The 25,932-nt window shown below is 41.9% G+C and overlaps 1 protein-coding gene across 1 annotated transcript in view; it reads left to right on the top strand.

Moving 5' to 3' along the window:
- The first annotated feature begins 241 nt into the window (after positions 1-241).
- The window catches only part of FSTL1 (follistatin like 1), a 100,950-nt gene continuing 75,259 nt past the window's right edge, over positions 242-25,932 (top strand). Inside the window, exons 1-2 of the mRNA XM_020985888.2 lie at positions 242-448; positions 672-728. Coding sequence (XP_020841547.1) covers positions 269-448; positions 672-728 — 237 coding nt within the window. The 5' untranslated portion in view covers positions 242-268. The remainder of the gene's footprint in view (positions 449-671; positions 729-25,932) is intronic.

The raw sequence follows: 25,932 nt of genomic DNA, 5'->3' as shown, positions 1-25,932 counted from the left end.
CTATTAGCAGCACCCCTACCCACTCACGCAGGACTCTCTTTTGGGGTTCGGGAGCTTCAGGGATGGAGATGAGTTGGGTAAGGGGAAGGAAGGAGAGAGACAGGAGAACGAATGGGTAAGCGACAGAATCACTGAGGCTGAGCGGGGGAAGAGGAGGAGGGAAAGAGAGAGAGAGGGAGCAGAGCGCTGTGGGGGCAGCTGATGCTGATGGGGGGAGGAGGATAGGGAGGAGCTCCGCGGGGTGGCAGTCAGGAAGGGAGGGGTCTTAATGGGGAGGCGGAGGGTGGAACAGAGTTTCTCCTCCCCTGGAGCCCAGATCAGATTTCCTCTAGAGGCAGAAGAAAAAGCAAAGATCCCACCTTCACTTCCCTCTGCCTGGCCCGAGTGGGCTTGTCCCCTGCCTCTCTGCTCTGCGCCGTCCGCCCGTGACCCAAGGAGACCCAGGATGGTGAGGGAGCTGGAGGGGCGCCGGCCTCACGACCGGCCGGCCCAGGGTCCTGGGGTGGCTGGGCTCAAGGGAGCTCCTGGAGAGAAGAAAGGACAGGAAAGGGCAGCGGGAGGAAGTTTGCAGGGTGGGGACTAGGTGTGGGGGGGGCTGCATTTCTTTCTCTCTTTCTCTACCCCCCACCCCACCACACGCCAGTCTCCCCATGATGCTCTCTCTTTCGCAGATCTGGAAAAGCCTGCCCGTGCTCGCCCTGGTGGCCATCGCCTGGGTCCACGCTGAGGTATGTGAGCTGCCCCCCAGTCTGGCCAGGCTACTCGAGCTGCCGCAGCTGGGTCATTCCTGCGGCTGGCTGCACCGCCCCGGGGCTAACCCTAAAGCTGTAGCGGACTCGGGAGAAGTAAAGTGGGGAGGGGGGTGGTGGGAGAAGGATTGAGAGAGTGGCCTCTGGGCTGCGTGTGACCCTCCTCCTCCTGCGAAAGTTTAGTATAAACCCTAAATTGGCAAAAGTCGGCTGGGCAGAGCAAGACAGACACTCGCGCGCACACACACAGCATTAACATGGAGGGAGTGGGGTCTGGGAGAGGGAGAGAGCCTCCAGAATCCAACCGAGACCAGAGGAGGTGTCCCACATGCTGTGGAGTTCTAAAAGACGTCTTGAGCTGCCCTCTCAATGGGGAAGCCTTCCTTCTCCACTCCCCAACCCCCAACCGCCCGCCAATACTATCTGCCCACAAAGAAAACGCTGGGCTAAAATGGAAGAAAATGTCTCTCCTCTTTCTCCCTGGAGAAACTGGAGTGAAAAAAAGTTCTCTTTCTGAAGTGAGTTAGATGATTTCCCTGAGATTGTTTCCCTTCCTGCCCTTCTCTCTAGCTTAGCATTCAAGTCTGAGACGCTAACAGGGGCAGACTTATACCCTCTTAAGTACCAGAATGAAAATGATCCCTTAAACTTTGCACGAATGTTAGTGATGTATCTGGTACTTGCTTTGGGGGTCTAGGATTATCAGTGAAAGTATTTCAGAGTTTTCCTTGCAAATGTTTCCTTTTAAACTTTGAAGCCTCTGTCCTATCATTAGGAATAGACAGACCCTGCACCCCGGGAACCCCTTCACTCATCCCCCATGAACTCTAAGGTCTATTTTCAGAAAATAAACAATACTAAATACCCAGGGGGTTCTGGCCTCCAAAAACAAGTGAAGTCAGAAGCCAAATATTTGACAATTACTACAGGAAATGTGGAAGGAATTAAAAAGCACGAACCCAGTAACATGAGGGAGAGAAAATGGAATGTGCATTACAAAAGTAGGTCCCTGGTGGGTATTTCTTTTCCCTTCATGTTGCAGCTCTGCCCCACCCTTCTTCAAATCACTTCTCGACTCTGCTCAGGCAAATCATAAGCACAAATGATTTTCTTAAGATAGAAAAGTCTTCAAACTCATTCTTATTCTCTTCCCTGTCATCTTATTGATTGAGCCTGAAAATCAGAATGAACAATGCAAGGCATAATTAGTGATTTGTAGTGCTTGGCCTAAACCTAGCTAGTAGTTTGAGCTCACCTATGACTTTGATCACTTCTGTTCCAACTGTCTGTAACTAAGGGAGAAGAGTCCTCTGTCCTTTGACAGAACTCGGTGACTTCGGGGACTTAAAAAATTGAAGCAGCTGCTGCCAAGAGGCAGATGTGTTGAAATTAGTTTCTTGCCAAGCTTAAAAATTATTAGCGTGGGTCCCTGTATGTCCTGGCAACTTCTTGGGATCATAGATTTAAAGCAGGAAGTCTGTGTCTGCTATGTTGCTCCGCCCACTCTCTCTGTGCTCCTTTTGGGGAATATAGAGCTATGTTACATTGCCCAGGCTGCTTATCCTGCTGTAATTATTACGCTATTCAGAAAGTCTGAACTGTCAAATAAAGCTCCCCCAGGATGGCAGTTTCTTGATGAAGATGGAAAAGCATGAAGAGCTAAGTCTTACATACTGTTGTTGCTGTTGCTGTCGCTGTTGAGTCCTGACTCTTCATGGCCCCAGTTGGGGTTTTCTCGACAAAGATAGCTGGAGTGGTTTGGCATTTCCTTTTCCAGCTCATTTTACAGATAAGGAAACAGAGGCAAATAGGGTTAAGTGGTTTGCCAAGAGTCATACAGCCAGTAAGTATCTGAGGCTGGATTTGAATTCAGGTCTTTCTGATTCCAGACCCTGCTCTATCTACTGCACCACCTAGATGCCTCAAGTCTTACTTAAGTCATTCTTAAAATTCTTGGGGAAAAAAGAGGTAAAAAGAAGAAATATTATGAGAAGGAAGCAAAGACTTAGAAACTGAGGGTGGTAGAAATGAGGGAGGCTCTTAGCGTATTGTGGGTGAAAGTAGATAAGAGAGGGAGGAAGGGAAGGAAGTAAGTGACAATAGGGCTAATTTTATATGTCTGTGCTTATCTCTTAGCTCCCTTTTATCCATCAGTCAATTTCTTAGGTGTCTGGTACTGATTGACATTGGTGAAAATCACCTCTAAGGATTCCTTTAACAGGGTGGACTTCAAATCGAAAAGACTTGTCTACTTATATCCATAATCTTAATGATAATAAATCATATCTCATTCATGCTACAGATCAATTGTCTCCATGTAGCATGAATTTGCTGCATCAAATATTGTTTTAATGCATCTTATGGTTATTGGCTCCCATGATAGAGAGGCAGAGTGGTCCAGTCAATAGAAAACCCTTCTTCTTTTTTTTTTTTTTGCTAGGCAATGGGGTTAAGTGACTTGCCCAGGGTCACACAGCTAGTACGTGTTATATGTCTGAGGCCGGATTTGAACTCAGGTACTCCTGAATTCAGGGCCGGTGCTCCATCCACTGCACCACCTAGCTGCCCCTCAGAACCCTTCTTAAAGGGAGGAAAACCTCAGTTCAAATCCCACTAATGATACTGTATGACTCTGGCCAAGTCACTTGGTGTCTAGGCAATTCTCTGAAAACAGTGAGACTGAATTAGAGAAAATATGTTTAATATTTTGATAACATTGTTTTCCTTTTATCCTGTATATTTTATTTTATGTGCTTAAAATCATTCTTCTGAGAAAAGGTCCATAGGTTTCAAAATTGTCCATAACACAAGAAAGGTGCTGTAAGACTCTAAAGTGCCAATCTGCATTGGCTGGTAGAGGAAGGTGTCTCCCTCAGAGCTCACTATCATTCCAAGGCAACTACAGGTCTAGTCCCTATCCTGATCCCTATGTCATAGTAGAAAACACAGTCATTGTTAGTTACAAGGGGATCTAATATACACATGAACACATACACACAAGTGTAAACATACATGCATGCATATATACAGTTATACATCTATACATACATTTATAAATGCATGTACACACGTACATACGGAGAGACAGAGATATAGGTGTAGTTAAGGGGTAATAACCATCTTTAAGAGTCCTTAAAACTTTGGAAACTCACAAAAACTTTTTTTTCAGTTGACTAAAGTGGGAGTGATTTTTGGGACTTTTTCTTGGGAAATATAGGCTGTGTTTTTTTTTAATGGACTATTTGCCTCACTGTCTTTGGCTTACCTCTGAACAATTTGGAAGATGTGGCTGCCTGACCAAGGTGAAAAATATGTTCTTTTAAAAGGTATATCATATGTTGATTCTCTGTGTAAAGTAATTTCATAAGTGCATTTAACAAAACTGAAGTCACCTGATTGGTAATGGGTTTGTTTCAAGTTTCACACTGGTGAACTTTCTGTATCAGTTATGTCCAGCAACTTTTCAAATTTGGTTACCGCTAAAGTAAGTTAGCTATTGTTGGTTATTGTTTTAATATGTAAACTAGCCAAAAGTTTGTTTGGGTTATGTATGGCTTGCTGAGAATTCGCAAGTGTAAAGAAATCTCTAATGATTGACTTTTTACATCAGGACAAATTTCAGTTTGAGATGTAAATCCTGGAAAAGTTTTTCTTAAGCTGTGATTAGTAAAACTTGCTGTTTGAGGTAAAAGCTCATAGGATTTTATTTTGAGCTGTCTGATGGGTCATAATCCATCAATAATCAATAATCTGAGAGAAATGCCACATGCTACTCAGAGAAGGTGATACTGGTAGGAAGTGAGCATTGGGAAAAGCTAGGAGGACAATTTTAGCCTCAGTCTAAGATGGGATCCTCCTGGCTCAGTTTCCCCATTATGTTCCTTTGAAATGGAATGTTACCCACCTGGCTATTCCTGAGTCTGGCTTTGAGGTGGATTTGATACTGGATGGTTGGAAAACTGAATTGTCTGAATCCAAACAGAGCTAAGGATGTTTTATCCTCTCAAAGTTGGGCCCCAAATCTAGTCCCTGCTTTGTATCTGGGCCCTGCAGTTTTTTCTGTCAGATTTATGTCTTCCAGACTATGGGCCATTCACCTACAGTTGGTAGCAAACAGCAAGTACCAGCCAATATCCCCCCATGGCTCCCTGGATGCAGCCTGTGCTCGGTTCCAGTCAACCTCCTCTTTGGGACCCCCTCGAGGCAGGGACAGCTGTATGCCCCTTGCCAGCAGGAAGCAGCTTCAGAAGCCTCGACCTTTGCCACTTATTCCAAAAGAATTTGGGTCCCATTTGTTTGAGGGGGGAATGATGGGTTTGGGATCTGGGCCCCAAAAAGAAAAAACACTGGACTTTCCCACATGGCCAAATCTCTGGCATTTGACTGAGCCTATAATCCCATCAACTGGCCTTTCCTAGTGGTACGTGAAATCTTCTAATTCTCTGTTTCATTGTCTTACCTCCCTATGGCCCCTAGCCATTTCCCACACTTAATCCTAGCTAGGCTCCATTGTCCAGGTCCTAGGAGTTCAGTTCAATTTAGCATACTGGCCACTCCCATCCAGATCTCCTTAGACCCCTACTCCAGTCACCCCAAACTACTTGGCCACTCCTAGATCCCTCCCACAGGCTTTCTGTATATAAGGTCCATTTTGTCTCCATTAAGATGCTGGGATTCCTAAAATCTAGCCACTGCTTAGATTCTTATAACCTAGCCACTGCTCACTAATGTTCAGACTCCTTAAGAGTCTGCCCAATATGACGGATGTTCTAATAAACCTTGTCTTTGGCTGAAAAAAAAAAAGGTATATCATAGGATCATAGATCTGAGGTCATAAGGACCTTAAAAGATAGCTTCTGCAAAATAGCACCATTTTACCATTTTGCAGATAAGAAAATGAAAGGTTGAAGTCTTTCCCCAAGGTCACACAGGCAGCAAATAGCAGAGTAAGGCCTTAGATCCACAGCCTCTGGCTTCAAAGTTAGGGCTCATTCTACTGCACTGTACTGCTTTCTTAGAACCTTGTGTTAAAGCAGGGCTGTATAGCAGTTAGAGTACTTATTAGCTATGTCTCCCTGGGCATCTCACTTAAGCTTAACATGGGTCAGGCAACTCTCTAGGATCATGGGTTGAAGATGGAAGAGAACTCCCAGGTTATCTGATCCAACCTGTTCATTTTATAGGTGAAGAAATTGAATCCCAAAGAGGTTAGGTGATTTTCCTAAGATTATACAAATACTAAGTGGCTGAGCCATAATTTGAACTCATGTCCTTGTTCACTGACTGAGTAACTGACTTTGGTCCAATTCTGCCTTAGCATTTAGCTACCAAGTCATAGATAAGTCATGCTATGGTGGAGGGAGTTCTCACATAGGGAATTCCTGACCATGGCAAAATCCTAGCAGGTAATAGCTTTTAGCCAGTTGTGAAGAAGCAAGGGAGAGGTATGCCTTCAAAATCAGATGTGATCCAGGTCTGGGAAAGGTGATAACTGGGTTTGGTCATCATAATTTAAAACTGCTGTAATGATACACAAATTACATCCTAATACTTTAGCCTAGTGTTTTGTACATTGTTATTGTTGTTCAGTCATTTCAGTCACGTCCAACTCTTCATGACCCCATTTGGGGTTTTCTTGGCAAAGATACTGGAATAGTTTGCCATTTTCTTTTCCAGCTCATATCACAGATGAGGAAGCTGAAGCAAACAGGGTTAAGTGACTTGCTCAGGGTCACACAACAATAAAGCTGAATTTGAACTCAAGTCCTCCTGACTCCAAGCCTGGTAGTCTATCCACTGTGCCATCCAGCTGCCATGTTTTGCACATGGTGGGTATTTAATAAATAACTAATGCAACAATCAGCTAATAAAAACTATAACTCACAGAAAGTTTTTGGGGAAAAAATTTTGGGAGGGGTGAAGGGAAATGATGTTTCATTTGCTTTCCATCTTTTTCACAAGGCCCCCGTGATTTTTTGCTGATTTCACAACTCATTTTCTGTAATTCATTCCACTATCTTACTCAGCCACACCTAGCTTCCCTCTGATTGATCTATTCATCCATACTTTCTACTGTCCAGCAAACCATACACCCTTGGAACTCTTTAGAGTGTGTGTGTCTGCCTATATCACTATGTCTCTGTATATATGTATACACATCTGAAAATTATATGACAGAAAGCAGCATGGTACAGTAGAATGAGCCCTGAATTTGGAGTCAGATATGCTATATACATCAGTGTCCTAGTGATTAATCATCAAAGAGAGAAGCACGATGTCATGGAAACAGGGTTGGATTGGGGGTTTGAGGGCTGAGGCTCACATAGTGCCTCTGCCACTAAGTGACCCTGGGCAAGTCACTCTCTGGGTCTAAAATGAGGGGGTTGGATTAAGGGGACTTCCAGATTTAAATCTATGATCCTTGGTATCAAGCTGAAGTAGCAGATTCTAGTAAAACTGCCAGCCTTAATGAGTACAGCCTGGAAGAAGGACATGTCAACTTTGGTGAGTGTCATCAGTTATTAGATGCCCTGGAGGGGTTTGTGGTTACATCTGCTCTAGAATAAATTCTTAGACTCAGTCTTCTTGAAACTCAGTTTTATCAATTCACCTTCCCATAGGTGATTCATTTAAAAATCAAGAATGATAACTTTATTAATTTTCAATGGGAACTGACCTAAGAATCAAAATTTAATGTAACTCCTTCCCAACACCCCTTACAAGTCACCCTTTCTTCTTCCAACCTTTAACACAGTGTGTGGCATATCATAGGCAATTAATAAATGCTAGTTGATTGATTGACTGACTGGCTTTATTCCCTTCCTCCCTCCCTTCTTCCCTCCCCTCAAGGTGAGAAAGTTTACTCAGAAAACCAAATGAAAGACTAGAAGATTACTTGCTGAGAATGAAATCTGATAAAAAGGAAATGAATGATTTTAAGGTCTATTTGCAAGGGAATCAACTTCTTAGCAGGCATTCTGAAAGCCAGGCCCTGTGCTAAGTGCTGAGGGTAGAAATATAGACATGAGACAGTCTTTCCCTCAAGAAACTTAAATTCTACTAGGAAAGAGAAATTTAGGGCGATATCTTGAGTGGATGGGTCAAGTGAAAGTTTATAAGAGCATAGATTTAGAGCTGGAAGTGATCTCAGAGCACAACCCTCTCATTTTACAGATGAGGAAACTGAGGCTAAATAGCTTACCCAAGGTTATGTAGTACTGTACAGCAAAGCTGTGATTTGGATTGAGGTCCACTGACACTGACTCCACACCCAGTTTCTTTCCTTTCCACTACCTTCTCTCTCTCTCTCTCCTCTCTCTCTCTCTCTCTCTCTCTCTCTCTCTCTCTCTCTCTCTTTTAAAGAATTGGGGCAGGAGCGTGCTTCTAACTGTTTAACAATAGGCTCTTCAAAAATGTTGGGCATACTTTTAAGTTTAATCTGCATCATTAACATTTTCTCCATCACTTTATTAAATCTAGATAGTTAACACAACTACAAATCAAACCCTGATTACAAGCAAGATGTAAATGCTTGCCTTGAAAATTTAACAATCAACTTTGGAACCAGTATGAGTTGGCTTTAGCACAGAGGTTGCTGGCAAAACTGATATTCTTCAGCAGCATAGAAACAATGAGCTTAGCACCTAGTGAGCAAGAATCTGGTACAAACCCTGTGAGAGACAGCCTGAAGTAGTAGATAAAGAGCCAGTGTTAAGGTTAGTAAGACTTGGAATCAATTTTTACCTCTCCCATATATTGGCTGTGTGGCCCTGGGCAAGTCAGGGGATCAGGGAGAGCTGGACATGTTTGTAAGTGGAAGGGAAGAAGCCCATAGATAAGAAAAGCTTGAAAATTAGGGAGAAAAAGAAGACAAACAGAGCTGAAATTTAGAGGAGATGGGAATAGGTTGGTATAGGCAAGGAGAAAGACTATCTAATCCCCAGAGGAAAGAAGATGGATGATATATTGTTGAAGTCTAGAAGAAAGGCTAGTGGTGACAAGAAAATGGAACAAAGAATACAAGGGTCAAGGACAGCGTCAAGAGCCAGTATGCTGTATCTGGGGCCACTAAGTGGCCCAGTGGATGGAGTGCAAGAGCTGGAGTCAGGAAGACTCTTCTTCCTGAATTCAAATCTGACTTCAGACACTTATTAGCAGTGTGACCCTAGGCAAGTCACTTAACCCTGATTGCCTTAGTTTCCTCATCTGTAAAATGAACTGGAGAAGGAAATGGCAAACCACTCCAGTATCTTTGCCAAGAAAACCCCAAATGGGGTCATGAAGAATTGGAAAGGACTGAAGAACAACAACACATGTTGCATCATAAAGAGCACAAGGTTGGAGTCAGAGGACCTGGGTTCAAGTCCTGATTCTGCTACTTGCTTCCTGTATGACCTTGGAAAAGTTATTTCAACTCTCTGAGTCTCAGTTTCCTCATTTGTAAAATGAAGAAGCTATAACTAGAAATTTTGCTACCGGAGCAAACTTCACAAGATGTGGCCTCAATTCATCTTTTTAAGACTAATTCATTTGGATAGAAGATAGCCTACAGGACACTGCAAGGACATTGCTGGGGAGAGTGGAAAGGAACTCACCTAGACCGTATCTGCCCAGGGGAAGGAGCACGCCATTTGGAAGCTGCTTTTTTTTTTTTTTTTTGGTGAGGCAATTGGGGTAGAGTGACTTGCCTAGGGTCACACGGCTAGTGCGTGTTGTGTGTCTGAGGTCACACTTGAACTCAGGCCCTCCTGATTCCAGGGCTGATGCTCTATCCACTGTGCCACCTAGCTGACCCAGAAGCTGTTTATTTTAACTCATTATTCTTGCTCACTGTGATTTCATTGGTATAGAGAACCTGCGTGAGTGAAAAAGTATTTATTAAGTTTTTACTGTCTACTGGGGAGGCAAACTAGCAAGACAGAGCCTGCCAGGGGCAGCTAGGTGGCCCATGGATAGAGCACCGGCCCAGGAGTCAGGAGGACCTGAGTTCAAATCTGGCCTCAGACACTTGACACTAGCTGTATGACCCTGGGTGTCACTTAACCTGTTGCCTTGGGAAAAAAAAAAAGAGAGAGCCTTCCTTCAGAGAGCTTACATTCTGATGAGAAGAGAAGACTATACAAGGAATCTCAAAGGGGACCCAGTGAGAAGAGGATGACCCAAGTACAGGCAGGATGGTTAGGAAATGACCAAGAAGTCAAGTAGAACAAGATAAGGTAAAAGTTTACCTATCAGAGTCCCAAGGGTAGATTGTAGGATCCATTGGGAGGGGAATGAGGAAGATGACTTCCTGCTGAGGTATCTGCCTCTACTAATGCAGGAAGGTGTCTGCTGGACCTCTTTGTCTTAGATAGTTGTCTTGGGGCATTGAGATGTTCACTGACTTTCCCTGGGCCACACAGCCTGTATGTAGGAGAGGTGGAAATTAACTCCAGTTCTTACTGACTATTACACTGGCTCTCTATCTACTACTTCAGGCTGCGTTTCGTAGGTTTTGTGCTGAATTCTTGCTCACTGGATGCTAAACTCAGTCATTCCTGTGTGTCTGAAGAATGTCAGTTTTGCCAACAATCTCTAAATTTTATTGCCTTGGGGCAAATCCTCAGTCACCCCACCCTAGTTATGACTCCACTTGGCTGATCTTTAAGGTCCTTCCCAGTTCTAAAATCTATGATTCATTTCAGCCATTTTAAAGTCTCAGAGTGTCACCTTTTCATCATTCTAGGGCAATGGAGCTTATGGTGTGAGAATAGGGGAGGAGAGAAGCAAGAAATGTTGAGGGGGTGGACAAAAATTGCCAATTGATTGGCTACAACAGTGAGGAAGAGGGAAGAATTCAGGATGATTCCAAAGGGACAAACCTAGCTCAGTGGAAGAGCAATGATTCTTTACAATATCTTTTATCTTTAAAATATAAAGGTTATCTTTACAACATCAAGCCGCTCACCCACTGGGGGGGAAATCATTCTAAGACTATACACAAATTTTAAAAAGCAATTTCATTGAACTGGGCAGGGGAGGATAGAGAAAGCACTTTAGACATTTAACTCACCATTTAATTTGAGAAGATAGAACATAAAATGGGTTTTATTGTTTGTTGCCTTTACTAAATACACTTCAGTTCCATATTATGGATAGTTAAGGGAGAAGGATGGCAGAGGAAGAAACAGAAAGGGGGGAGAGGGGTGGAGGAGAGGAAGGAGGTGAAAGAGCCAAGAGGAGGGGAAGAGGCATAGCTGGGAAAGGCAGAGCTAGGGGGCTGGGCAGAGAACACTAGTCTGAGGAAGAGGAGGCCTGGGTTGAGTCCCAGCTCTGTCTCCTTCGGTATCAGGGACCTAAACTGCAGGATCTGGCTTTCTACAAACCCCTCCTCTTTGCAGATGTAATATGGCTCTTTCAGGATGTGTTGAATCTGAACCCCTATTACCTCCCTAGGGGAAATTGGAGGAAGGAAGTCTCTCTTACTTATTGGGCAAATCTCTTCTCCAAGGGGGAAGTCAAATGAGCAAATGTCTTGGCCATTCCCTACTTTCCCTTACTGCCTCTCTCTGCCAACTCTCTCACTTTCTCTCTCTCTCTCTCTCTCTCTCTCTCTCTCTCTCTCTCTCTCTCTCTCTCTCTCTCTCTCTCTCTCTCTCTCTCTCCCCCCTCTCTCCCCCTCCCTCCCTCCCTCCCTCCTTCTCTCTCTGTCTCTCCTCTGTCTGTCTTTGTCTCTCTGTTTCTCTGTCTCTCTCTTTCTCAGAGGCAGACATACTTTATCTACAAGACTTTCTGAATCCTTCCCTGTTTTCTTTATCACAGGGTGACAGTCACACTCAGGATCAGTGGAAGGGAAAGAGATGTTCTTAATGAGAGCTTGACCCTGGGGCTCCCTAGTGGTCCTTTTGGAGAGGGTGATTGCGGTTTAACAAACCCATCATTAAGACTAAAACAAATGCCAATTCCTCTTCCTCAAATTCCATATTCCATAATACTAAATCTTTTCCTCATGAAGAAAATAACTCTTCACACATTTGCTGTCTTTTGTTAGCTGTTCGCTTTTAAAAGGTTGGAGTTTTACACCAAATGCAGATGACCCTTCTGGATGTGGGTAGGGCTTCTGCAACCTTAGAGCTAGACTTTATGTAAGGTTAAGTTTACATGAGCTAATGACACCACCCACTTTAGTGAAGAACTTAGTCTACTGAGTTTCATTACAGCTCCAGTTCCAAGCATTCATATTCATTAACCCTGGAGACCATTATATAGCTGCCCAAGAGCTACAGACCGCTGAACATGGAAATCAGGTAATCAGTCAGTCAATCAGGCCATGGCAGAGTTTTATTGTTGTTGTGCAGTCATTTCAGTAGTGTTTTCTTGGCAGAGATACTGGAGTGGTTTGCCATTTCCTTCTCCAGCTCATTTGACAGATGAAGAAACTGAGGCAAAGAGTGTCAAGTGGCTTGCGCAGGGTCATACAACTAGTAAGTGTCTGAAGCCAGATCTGAACTCAAGGAGATGAGTCTTCCTGACTCCAGGCCTGGGCTCTATACTCTAGCTAGTTTCCCCTCAGAGCAGAGTACTTATCATTAACAAACAGGCTAGTAATAAAATTTCTAGTTCCCTAAATCTCAAGTCCTGAAACTGCATTTCTAAACTCTTACTCCTAAACCAGAAGGATTATTATGCTCTTTGAACTTTCAATGATCTTATTCCTATACATAATTAAGTACCAGTCTTGAGTGGGATAACCAAATGCTTTAAAGGATCCCCAGCAATGGTTTAGAAGGTTCTACATACAGGCAGTTAGGTAGCTTTGTCGATAGATCCTAGACTTGGAGTCGTGAAAACCTGAGTTCAAATTCTGCCTCAGATACTTAGTAGATGTGTAACCCTGCATAAATCCTCCCAGCTCTCTGTGCCTCAGTTTCCCCAACTGTAAAATAGGGATAATGATAGCTATTTCCCAGAGTTATAGTGAGGATCAAATTTTATATGTGTTTGTATATATATATAGAGAGATATATAGATATATATATACACACATACATATATACATTATATATATAAATGCTAGCTCTGTTCTTCATGCTTCAAGCCCTGAGAGACCACAGTTCTAGAATTTATGTAGCTTGGACAATATGAGATGGCCAGGTTCATGCAGGCGTGATTCTACAGAAGGTTCAAACCAAATAGAACAGACCCATTTGTATTTTATAGTAAGAACTCTCTCAGCAAAGGATCTGAGATCACTGTAAGGAAGGAGACAAGGAATGTCAGAGCTTCACAGTTCTCTCTCTGTTTTGGCTTCCAATTCTTGCGGCCACACTTCTGATTTACCCAGTCCTCTTTCCTTTCCACATTAATTCCCAGATGTGTCCTATCTCCTTTTCCCTAGCCACCAGGGGCCTCTGGGAACAAAGAAAAAGTTAAGCAAAACTAACAAAGAGACTGTATCTAACCTCCCAAGCATTCCATTCTGGATTCTGTCCCTATGTACCCCCATCTCTCTATCCAAATATGATCTCAGCATTCAACTTCCTTTGGGTTCTGTTGTTTTTGTTATTTTGTTTAGTTGTTAGAAGTGCATATTGTTCTATTTGTTCTACTTTCTTCCTCCAGCTCACAGGAGTCTTCCTCTGTGTCTCTGAATTTCTTTTCTTTTCATTTCTTGTAGTATATTAATACACCATTAAATTCACATAGCGCAATTTGTTGAATGATTTTCCAATATTTAGCACCTACTTTGTTTCCATTTTTTGGTGATTGCAAAAATGTGAAGCTTTAAATATATTGGTATATATGAGGCTATTCTTTCTATTTGTGATCACTGTGATCATCCTAGTAATGGGATCACTGTGTCTAAGAATAATAATAGATTAGGGTCTTTTTGTATATAACTCTAAATTGCTTTCCAGGACAGTTGGACTAATTTCTACCTGACCCCTTCAAGACTTTCCAGTCTTCTTACATCTTACTCTTGTTTACACTCTACCAACATCAAGTTGACTATCTCCATCTTTTTGTCATCTTTACCAATTTCCTAAGTAAGAGGTCAGTAGGCAGTAAACATTTATTAAGTGCCCACTATGTTCCAAGCTACTGTACCAAACTCTGAGGATACAAATAAGAAAAAGACTGTCCATGCCCTCAGGGAGCTTGCAGTCTAATAGAGAAGACAATGCTCAAAAGGAAGCTGAAAAGGCAAGGGGAGCTGCCAGAGGGTAGAAGTGGAAACCAAACGGAGTAGCTGATGGAAAACGAGGAGTTAATTGGAACATCCGGAACCCTCTATAAAGGAAGGCTTTGGGAGGAGTTTGCTGCTCTGCCCTCCAGCCCTTTAATCAGAGGGGAGAGGCCACTGAGGGGGCTGAGGAGGTGTTGAGTATCAAAGTTGAATCAGTCTCCATGACGATGAGATTTCAAGTTATGAGCTCCTCCTGGGGGAGGCGGGATGTTCCCAGAATTGAAACCAAACAGAGTAGCTGAAGGAAAATAAGGTGAGGCTTCAGAGGAGTTTTCATTTTTATTTTTCTTATTATTAGTGATTTCGAATTGTTGCTGTATAATGGAAAGAACACTGGGGTACAAATCAGGAGCAGGGGGGCTAGCCTCTATTCTGCTGCTAACTTAATGTATGATACTTTACCTCTCAGTGACTGAGCTGATTAAGTGTCTGATGAGGGGGCTTAATTAAGGTCCCCTTTAACCCAAACATGCTTTGATTCTCTGGAGGCAAAAAGAGAATCAGTCCACCAGCCTATAATACTAGAACTGAAGTAATTAGAACCAAGGAGGTGTAGGGGACCAGAGCCCCCAGCTCTCTCCAAAACTCCTTGGGCCAGGAAAAGCTGTTGTCTTTTTGAAAGCTAGAATGGGTTTTCATTCTAATTATTCCTTGTGGTTCACTAGGAATGAACTGTGCAAAACCAGTCTTAAATTTCAGTTATCTGAACCCTCTGGCAGTCAATGTATGTTTTAAAATGATATGCCTATGCAGTCTCAGGGTCAGATTGCCTTTCTGTGCTTGACTTGGTTTAAGGGAGGTGGACTATATTCCTTCATCCTCAGGTGTACACAAATTAGGTAGCAAAAAGACCTGGGTCTTATCCTAGCTCAGCTATTAAGTATTTAGCTGTGGGATGACGGGCAACTCTTAGCATTCTTACCTATTCTACTTTGCTTTTCTTTAAAGTTTATTTTTTCCCCCACTGTCCCACTCTGTTCTGACTCTACCCTTTCTTAGTAACAAAGAAAAACAGTTAAGCAAAATCAACCAACAAAGTTACCACATCTGAGGGTGTATGCAACGTTCTGGACATGCAGTCACCCACTTCTCCACTGAAAAAAGGGAGGTTTGTATAATCTGTCGTTTACCTGCTCCACTTTCTTTATAGAGTTGTGAGGACCAAAGAAGGCTGTAGGATTTAGAACTGAACGGTATGTTAGATATAATGCATATGAAATTGTTGATAAATAACATGTTACATACATATATAATATATTAATATAAATATAAATATAAAAAACAACTAGAAATTGATACCATAATTATATCATAGATATTATTTTTGTTATGCATTCTGTTGTAAGTTTATAGTAGCATGTCATTTTTTAAATAATATAGTAAATCAAATTACTATTAATATAGAAAATAATATAATTCAATAATAATAATAATAGCGTTTGGGGATGGTTAGAAATCTCTACTTCCTGTTTCAGGTGCTTCCCTTTGGTTTGACCTTCCCTGGGCCAACAAACAGCTAAGAGCCCTCTCTCCCTAAACTACCTGTATATTAATTTTATATTTATTCTATATACAGTGTACTTCTATATGTCCATGCAGTCTCCACCAAAAGAACATAAAGTCGTTCATAGCAGAAACTCCCATTTTTGCCTTTGTATCACCAGTGCCTAGCGCAGTGTCGGCCACCTATTAATAGAAACTTAATAAATGCCTGTTGATTGATTGACCTCTTCTCTCAAAGCTTCCATTGCCATATCCTACATATCTCTTCTATTGAATTCATTCTAAGTAAGTTCTAATTTGCATTTCTCTTCTTATTGGTGATTTCAAGGCAGTATGATAGAATGAAAAGAACCCTGGAACAATAATCAGGAATACTTGAGCCTAGCTCTTTTGCCACTGCCAACTTTATATAACCATATTAATAATAATTAGCCTTTATAATGAGCATTTAGTTATGCTAACTTTATGACACTTTTTCTCTAGACTTTTGATTGCTCATATATCTGATGAAGGGACTTGGCTAAGTCATTTCTAAGGTCACCTTCAGCCAAACCCTGCAGGTCCATTCAAACTGGATAGACTTCAAGTAGGTCCTGGTGATGGACTGTTAGACTGTATGCTTGTCATTCTAAGATCAGCCTAGCTGAGTGAGGAGAGGTGCCTCACCAGGGAGACCAAAAGGGGATGAATCTTTTGTCCATAGCAGCTCTTGAAGACCATTGACCAAGTCACAGAGGGGTTTCAGTCTGTGTTTATGGAAGGAATTCTGATGCCAGAAAAATCATAGGTCCTTGACATATTAAGGTCTAAAAAGACCCCACTTTTTATTAGGTAGAACAGTGAATAGTGTGTTGCCCTTAGAGTTAGGAAGACCCAAATTCAAATGCTGCCTCAGATACTTAAGCTATATGACCTTCATCAAGTCATTTTACCTTTGTCTGTCTCAGTTGCCTCATCTCTAAAAATGGGGATTATAATGGCCCCTGCCCCATGGGGTTGTCATGAGCCTACACTGGTAGAGGAAGGTCCTCACTGGGAACTCTCTCTAGCAAAAATAAATAAATCAAAACAGGGACTTTTTGTACCATGTTTGGCATATGCTGAGACCTTAAAAAATAATGGTTGACTGACAAAACAAAGATTATATTAACTGGGTTGTTGTGAAGAAAATACCTTGCAAGTTTTAAGGTTCACGTAAATGTCAGCTATTATTATTAACGGGGAACCTAGGTGGCACAGTGGATAGAGCATCAGGCCTGGAGTCAGAAGGACCTGAGTTCAAATCTTGCCGCAGATACTTACTAACTGTGTGATCCTGGGCAAGTCACATAATCCTGTTTGCCTCAGTTTCCTCATCTATAAAATGGGCTGGAGAAGGAAATGAGTGGCAAACCACTCTAGTATCTTTGCCAAGAAAACCCCCAAAGAGGTCATGAAGAGTCAGACATGACTGAAATGATTGAACAACAACAAAATTATTATTAATATTTGTTAAGTGATGACTGTGGTCAGAGGGCCCAGCTAGACATTAAATGTGCTCCATTCCCCCAGCTCCACACAAAGCAATGACCTTCCTAGTCTCCAAAGCAGTTTACAGTGTTAGACAGCCCTGTAGTATTTTATACACAGTAATCAATATTCCAGGTCAGATCTTCACAACAGGCCTCTGTGCCTATGACTGTATCTCTATTAGGTTGGGAGGCTGCCTTTTGACCAAGGCCACTTGTTTGGACCAGAATGATAGCCAGGACTTATACAGAACTTTAACATTTGCACAGTAACAATAATGATAATAATTAGCATTCATATAGCACATACTATGTGCCAGGCACTGTGCTGAACTCTACAATTATTATTTCATTTAATCCTCACAACAACCCAGGGAGGTGGGTGCTATTTTTATCCCCATTTTTCAGATAAGACAACTGAGCCTGAAAGTGATTAAATAACTTAACCAGGGCCACACAGCTAGGAAATCTTTGCGGCAGGATTTGAATTCAAATCTTCCTGACTTTAAATCCAGCACTCTATCCACCACTCCCCATATAAAATAAGCCTAAATATTGCTAATAAGGCCCTTCCCAACAAACACTGGCCAGCTTATCGAACAGGCTGCTGGCTGCATAAATTAATAGGAAGACCTCTCTGCACAGATGCCATCAGGATTTGGATATAAGCCTGAGAGAAGTAGCCAGAATGGACAAAGGGTTAGTGGTCTTTATGCTGCTAGGCCACACATATACGCACTACTTTTAGGCCAGAATCCCGTGGACGGCATCTTCTGAATGTGGGACATTTGGGAGCCAGAATGCTTTGCTTCCAAGTCACACTTCAGATGTGGGAAACCCATCGAGGAATTGTTTCCGTTAGATGTGCCTTACATTGGCTGATCTTGTTCCTTCTTTCCTCTCACTTTTCCCCGATATCCAGGATGCTAGCAGTCCATAGAGGCTGGGAGGACTATTTAACCTACGTAGGTAAATAAAGGTCCAGGAGAAAAAATAAAGAGAAATTTAGGAAGAAATGCCTTCTGCCCTCACCCCAAGAACTTTATCTCTTCTTCTTGCCTCAAAATTGGCAAAATATGGGATTTGGGACTATCATTGTTTGAATGATGATTGAATAGTGTTGAAAGATAAGGCATTTATAAAGATCTACTCAGCCTCCACCCGGGCCTTATTTCCCCAAGGTGATTCCTAAAAATTGCAAACTCTTGATTTCTCTGGACCTCAGTTCTCTTGTCTGTGAAATAAAGAGGTTGGATAAGTGGGATCTCTAAGGTCCCTTCCAGATCTAAAGTCTATCCATCTATAGTAGAACAATCATAACACAGTGGAGCAAATACAAAAGGCTATTTAGCCCTTCATGACCTGACCCCTTCCTACTTTCCAGTCTTCTTATACCTTACTCCCCAACACATACCCTTCAATCCAGTGACACTGGCCTCCCAATTATTCCACAAATAAGACTCTCTTTCTCTCGGCTCTGGACATTTTCTCCAGCTATCCTTGCCTGCAATGCTCTCCCTCTTCTGCTCTGACTGCTGACCTCCCTGACTTCCTTTAAGACTCAATTAACCTCCCACCTTCTATAGCAAGCCTTTCCTAATCCCTCTCATTCCAGTGTTTTCCCTTTTAATTATTTCCCATATATCCTGTATATAGCTTGATTATTATATATTTGTTTACATGTTGTCTCCCCCATTAGATCGTAAGCTCCATGAGGGCAGGAACTGTCTTTTGTCTCTTTTTGTATACCTAACACTTAGCACAGTGCCTGACACATAGTAGGTTCTTAATAAATGTTTACTGAATCGAATTATCTCACAACAACTCTGGTATGAGATACTGGACAGAGATATTTCTATTTGCTTTCACAGATAAAGAAATTGAGGCTCAGTGATGTTAATCAAGTTGTTAAAAGGGACGCAGTGGGGCAGTGAGGTGGCACAGTGGATAGAGCTCTGGCTTTGGAGTCAGGAGAACCTGAGTTCAAATGTGGCCTCAGACACATGACACTTACTAGTTGTGTGACCCTGGGCAAGTCACTTAACCCTGATTGCCTCACCAAAAAGCAAAAAAGGGGGGGAGGGGCACAGACATTGAAAAACAGAATCAGGACTCATAAATCCAGTTTGTTAGAACTGGAAACAACCATAGAAATTATTTAGTCCTGTCCCTTCAATTTACATATAGAACCTGTAACACACTCTCTCTCTCTCTCTCTCTCTCTCTCTCTCTCTCTCTCTCTCTCTCTCTCTCTGTCTCACACACACACACACACACACACACACACACACACACCCACACCCACACACCCCTCTCTTGGCCCACAGAAAAGCTATCCCAGGTTTAAGTCATGCTGTGGGTCAGCACCCACTCAAAACCTCCCTGGTAGGCACCCATCAATATATTTATTTTTACTAGCCAAGCAAAGAGCACGTTATTTCAAATAAAAGACATTTAAACAGAGAGCATAGCAAATAAACTAATGAGATTTGCTCTATGTGTAAATATATACAATATATTTTGTTATACTTATAGCACTAAATATTTTCTTGTTTACCACACTCTATCTACTCTTGTCCTTACTTGAACCTTCCAAATTTTATGCTTGAGGCATATCTTGGTGTCTCTAGACTTAATAAATGCTTGTTGATTTGACAGTCCACATTAAGAAAAACTGTGAATGGCCAATGTTATTTCTCAAATAATTGGCCTAGAATATTCAGCTGATTTGAGCTGAACTTCTGAAAAAGTGCACTTGCTTGAGCATAGATGTGAGCGGATGTGACTTGGTACCTGAGGCTTTGGGAATGAGATGGTGGAGATCATTTCATCCTCAGAGGCCATCTTGTCCAGCCCCTTCATTTTACAGATGAGGAAACTGAGGACCATGGAGGTTAAGTGACCATGGGTAGTGAGGATAAGAGGTAAGATGTGAACCCAGTTCCTTTTTTCTTTCTGGGCAAATCTACCCACTCTCCCCCCCATAAAAGAGTAGGTCAATGTTTATTTAAGGTCTGGATATGTTGAATATGTTGTATGTTATAAATTTTCCTCAGATACCTCTGACACATATTTTTCTAAGGTTCGTATCTTTGTCAGGAATACTGGATGGCATGCTTTTTTTTTTTCCAAGCAGGCCTGGAAGTTGTAAGAGTTTTTCAACACCTCTACTTTGCTGATATTGTTATAGAGTTGAGACTCTTATCTCCACCTCCAGACCCAGACTCAGAAAATTCCAGAGAGAAATTCCTACATATGCCTTTGCCTCAAACCCAAGTCTTTGTGGCTCCAAGGCAGGTCCTCTATCCTCTGTGCTCCACTGCTTTGTGAAAAATAATTAACAACAATCATAGTAATGATAGCTAGCATTTATCTAATGCATTAAGGTTTGCAAAGCACTTTACCAATATTCTCTCATTCTATATTGACAACAACCCTGGTAGTAGTTTAGGAAACCAAGGCTGGTCAAGTGATATATCCAAGGTCACACAGCTAGTAAGTATCTGAGGCTAGATTTGAACTCAGGCCCGGTCCAGCACTTCATCATCTGTACCACCTAGTTGCCAATATACAATTTATAATGGGAACCAAAAAAAGTGGGAGAAGGGAAATCCATCCAGGAATCATGCCAGTGAATACTATGTGTGCCCTGGAACTGCTGGGAAAGGACCAGTCCCACAGCTGTTAAGTGAAATCATGAATGGAGATGAAAAGGAGATCTGAAATTCTGGGGATGACCTTTCCTCTGAATCTTTAACCCTATTATCCTTCCTCTGAGGATCATAAAGAGTTCTTGGTATTTAAAGCTAGAAAAGAGCATTAGAAGACCTATGTTACTCTTTCTTCCATGCTCCAAAAGATTTATGACTTCATCTGTGTAGTGAGATAGATAACCACCCCCCCCCTTCCTACCTTGGAAGAATGTCTTTATGAGTTGCCTAAGACAGAAAGGGGCAGCCTGGTGGTGCAGTGGATAGAATCATGTTCCTGAATTTAAATCTGGCCTCAGTCAGGAAGAATCATGTTCCTGAATTTAAATCTAACCTCAGATACTTACTGGCTGTATGACCCTGGGCAAGTCATTTAACCCTGTTTGCCTCAGTTCTTCATCTGTAAAATCAGCTGGAGAAAGAAATGGCAAATCACTAAAGTGTCTTTGCCAAGAAAACCCCAAATGGTGTCATGACAAAAGGACGGAAAAATTCATCATTTAATAGCCAACCTTCAGGACAGGGAATATTTCCACACTTAACTAAACTGGTCCTCAAATGACAAGCACAATTTGTTGCTGAGCCCATATTTAGAACTCATTTACACACAGGCAGCTAGATGGCCCAGTGAGTGGATAGAGCATTGAATTTGGAGTCAGGAGAACCTCACTTCAAATCTTGCCTCACACATATACTAGCTATATGACCCTGGGCACTTAGTCTCTCCTCACTTAACTTATTTGTAAGGATAATAATAGTACCTACCTCTCGGGGTTGTTGCGAGATCAAATGAAATAGTATATGTCTAAGTTGGTCTCAAAGTCTCTTTGCTTGAGCCTCTTCTCTTTGATGAAGATTAATTACTCAGTGCTTTGTGCCTGTGTGAAGTGGGAAGTGTTGAGTAATCGTCATTCTCTACCAGTAAAGAGAACTCCATGCAAATAGGCTTGGAGCCATAGGTTATTTATGTAAACCTCAATCTAAATGCCAGTTATTATTATTACTTATAGATAAACTGACAGCAGACCCACTAATTTGCTGGATACAAAGCTTCCAGAAACATGAATCATAGATTTAAACCTGGAAGGGACCTTATCAGTCATCTAGTCCAAACCCCTTATTTTACTGATGAGGAAATGCAGGCACAGAAAAGTTAAATGAATTATCCAAAGTCAGAGAGGTAGTAAGCAGCTGAGCTAGGATATGAACTCAGGTCTTCTATTTCCAAATCCAGCATGCTTTCCATTACTCCATCCTAAATGAGTGGCAAAACTAGGCGAAAGGGCCTAATGTAAAAAAGAGAAAGGAAGAAAGAAGGGGCAGGAAGACATCATGGAGAGAATCATCAGAGGGAAAAGAGGTTTTTAGGATCAGACAAGGAATCATTGGATTGGAAATACCTGTGGCTGTGTAGCTGTGGCTGAAAATGTCAAGGTTCCTCTTCCCTGCTGCTCTCCAAATAACTTTTTGCCTGGGAAGGATTCCAGTTGATAGGACTGTTACTGTACCTTTGACAGCATGGTATGGTAGAGAATTCACAACACTGGGAGCCCAGAGCTGAATCACAGGAAATAGCCTGGTGTAGTGGAAAAAAGACTGGCTCTGGGATCAGAGGAAGTGGGTTTAAATTCCACCTCTGGTGGGTTTTTATATGACCTTGGCAGTCACTTTATTTCCCTGGGCCTTGGCTTCCCCATCTGTAAATGAGACAGTTCCTCTCAGCTCTAGACCTATGATCTTGTTACTTACCAGCTGTAAGGAAGAGATTTCTCTCCAAGCTTTGGGTTTTTTCATTTGTAATTTGAAGAGATTGGATATCTTGTCCCATCCCTGCCATCTCTCCCCATATCACTACCATCATTGCTCCCTTTCTGCCAAGGTGCCTTCCAGCTCCAACATTTCTTCATCATGTACTCCTACCTATGTTGTTACTGAGACACTCTATAATTGAATCCCCCCGTTTGGTAAATCCAGGTGTGTAAAGTTTTCTCCGAAATTCAGGTGGTACTCCATTCTCTTTCTAGAGACTGGAATTTATTAGAGTCTTGTGCCTTGGGAAGAGTAAGTCCTTTGTTCATACTGATGTCTTCTGCATTTGACTGACCTACCAATCTGACCCTTTCACCAAGTCATCAAGCATTTATTAACCACTTCCTATGTACCCAGAACTGTGCTAAATGCTTGGAATACAAATATAAGCAAAAAAACCCCAAAAAAACATCAGTCCCTGTCTTCAGGAAGCTTACATTTTAATGGAAAAAGACAACACATAAAAAGAAGTTGAAAAGGGTTAGATTGGAGGGTGGAGGAAGATCCATGGGGGAATGAATCTCTAGAGAATCTCTAGAAGGACAGGTAGGAATGTAGTATGAAAACTAATGAAAATATGGCTAGCTTGGGAGCCCTCCTTAAAATGGAGGTTCTTGGAGAAGCCAGCCAAGCAGAAGAAGGAGCCATAGGTTTGGAGAGTCTTTACATTGTGAGAAATCCGGGATATAGAGTGAACCTCCAGGGTGTAGAAGTTTCTTTGGCATAGTAGAGAAAGTCCAGAGGAGAATCACCAATGGAGCATGGAAAGAAAAGAAGTACTAGGTAGACAAAATTCACCGGGATCCTTTGGCATGCAGAGCAGTGCACTGAGTACTTTGGAAAGTTATACATGAAGCAGCTGGGGGGAGGGAGAAACAGCTAGGTGGTACAGTAGATGGAGTGCTGAGCTTGGAGTCTGGAAAACTCATCTTCCTAAATCCAAATCTAGCTTCAGACACATACTAGCTAGCTGTGTGACCCTGGGCAAGTCACTTAACCCTCTTTACCTCAGTTTCCTGATCTGTAAAATGAGCTGGAGAAGGAAATGACAAACCACTCCAGTATCTTTGCCAAGAGAACCTCAAATGGGGTCACAAAGAGTCAGCCACAACTGAAAATGACTAGACAATATGTGAAGCAAAAGACCTGACCTATGTACCCAAATTACTTAAAATCCAGCAGAGCATCATTTGTCTTTATAATTGTTATCATTAGAGTGATAAATTATTGTTCAAAGTTTAACTTAATCTTTGTGGTCATTTAGTTTTCCATAGGACTTTCCTCTCTTCCAATAGTGAAACACTGTGAGCCATCTTATGAGAAGCTGATTATTTTATACATTATCTAGCCTCTTTACCTCTCATCTGTTTCAATCCTGCACTTTGTCTTTTATTCGTTTCTTTGGTCTTGACAATTCATGCCAAAGATTCAAAGGCAAATGGGTTAAAGGAAAAACCCAAATCAGTCTATTTTGCAATTTAGCAGTCAGTCAGTCACAGACATTTATTCAAACTTGCTGTAAGACAGGCACTATACTCAGTGCTGGGGACAAAAGGAAAGTTAAAAGGAAGGTAATTTAGGGCAGCTACATGGCGAGGCGGATAGAGTACCGGCCCTAGTTTCAGGAGGACTTGAGTTCAAATTCAGCCTCAGACACATAACACTTATTAGCTGTGTGACCCTGGGCAAGTCACTTAATCCCATTGCCTAGCCAAAAAAAAAAAAAAGAAGAAGAAGAAGAAGAAGAAAGGTAATTCATCCACTGCACTGCCAGTAGGGTTTGTTTAAAAAAATAGGAGTGACCCTGGACAAGTTGAGGAAATGTTATTGTATCTCTTTTCCTCCTATGATGTAAAGGACTGAAGGTATGAAATATTGCATATGTGGTCAGACTCATTTAATGTGTTGATTGAATTTGCTTCCTGTCCATTTTTTTGTTTGTTTTAATTCTTTGCCAATCATAAGTGTGGGAAAGGGAGAGAGGAATGTATTCAGAAAAGAAAGTGACCTAAAAATATATCAATGATTTTTATACAAATTTAATAGAGGAGAAAGTTTAAAACTAAAATGAGGGTTAGAGATGGTTAAATTTCAGTTATTCCCTCCCAGTCTCCCCCACTGAGGTTCTTCCCCCATAAATCATGGTTAATTGAGAGCTAGCTGTCCTCTGAAGTCATCCTCCTGCCTTTGGGCCCTCTTCTTTTCTCTCTTTTTTTTCTCCTTTGGTGATCTCATTTACTCCCATAGGTTCAATTATCACTTCAAAAAACTTGACTCCCAAAGCCACTTATCCAGTCCTAATTTCTGCTCTGAACTAACTCCAGCCCCATGTCTTTAGCTGGACATCTTCGGCTGGATATCCCACTAGAACCTCCACATGCCTGACTGAGCTTATAAATCCCTTCACGACTTTATTTCATATAATTCCTCATCACACATTCTACTTTCTAGCCAAAACAGACTACCTGCTCTTCTCTGTACAGGATATCCCATCTTTGCACATTCCCTATGTCTGGAATGCCTTCCCTTCTTACATCTACCCATGGGTGTGCTGGAAAATTTTAACAACCAGTTCTCCAAAAAGGGACAGTACACTTTGAAGTGTAATCTGTAGTATTAATATTTTATCCATCACTTTCTTATTAGTAGACAACCAAGAAAATAATAAACTAAGCTCTGATTTGTAGCATTTGCCAATAGTGGAGGTGTAAATACTTACACTGAAAACTTAACAAATTGGCTCTCCTGAGCCATCAATGGGAGCTGGCTCTAGCACAACCCTACTTCCACCTCTTGGGATTCCAAGTCCCTTCAAGACTTAGGTCAAGCACCACCTCTTTTGAGGCCTTTGCTGATACCTAGTAGTTCTCAACCACTTCTAAATTACTTTAGAGATCTTTTGTATTCACTTATCTGTGTATGGGTCTCCTGTCCTGGGTGGCTAGATGGTGCAGTAGATAGAGTGCCAGGCCTGGAGTCAAGAAAACTCATCTTCATGAGTTCAAATCTAGCTTCAGACACTTAACTACCTGTGTGACCCTGGGCAAGTCACTTAACCTTGCTTGTCTCAGTTTCCTCCTCTGTAAAATGAGCTGGAGGAGGAAATGGCAAACCATTCCAGTATCTTTGCCAAGAAAATCCCAAGTAGGGCCATGAAGAGTCAAACTTGACTGAAAAACAACTGAACAACAACTTTTCTTCCTCCCTACACATACCCTCCACCCTAGTATGCAAGCTCATTGAGGGTTGAGACTTGTTTTAATTTTTGTCTTTATTTTCCCAGTGCCTAGCACAGAGTAGTTGCTTAATTAAGGTTTGTTGACTCAAATGTAATAGTGAGATGTAGCTTGTCCTTTTTAGAGGGAGTAAACAATCTTCCCACACATACTCCCTCAAACTCTGCCCCCCCCCCCCCCCGCCAAGATTCC

Source organism: Phascolarctos cinereus, unplaced genomic scaffold, assembly GCF_003287225.1.
Source record: "Phascolarctos cinereus isolate Bilbo 61053 unplaced genomic scaffold, phaCin_HiC Scaffold_726;HRSCAF=1367, whole genome shotgun sequence".
NCBI classification, from domain to species: Eukaryota; Metazoa; Chordata; class Mammalia; order Diprotodontia; family Phascolarctidae; genus Phascolarctos; species Phascolarctos cinereus.
Note: the sequence above shows the minus strand (reverse complement) of the source record. Positions and strands in the feature narration are given on the sequence as shown.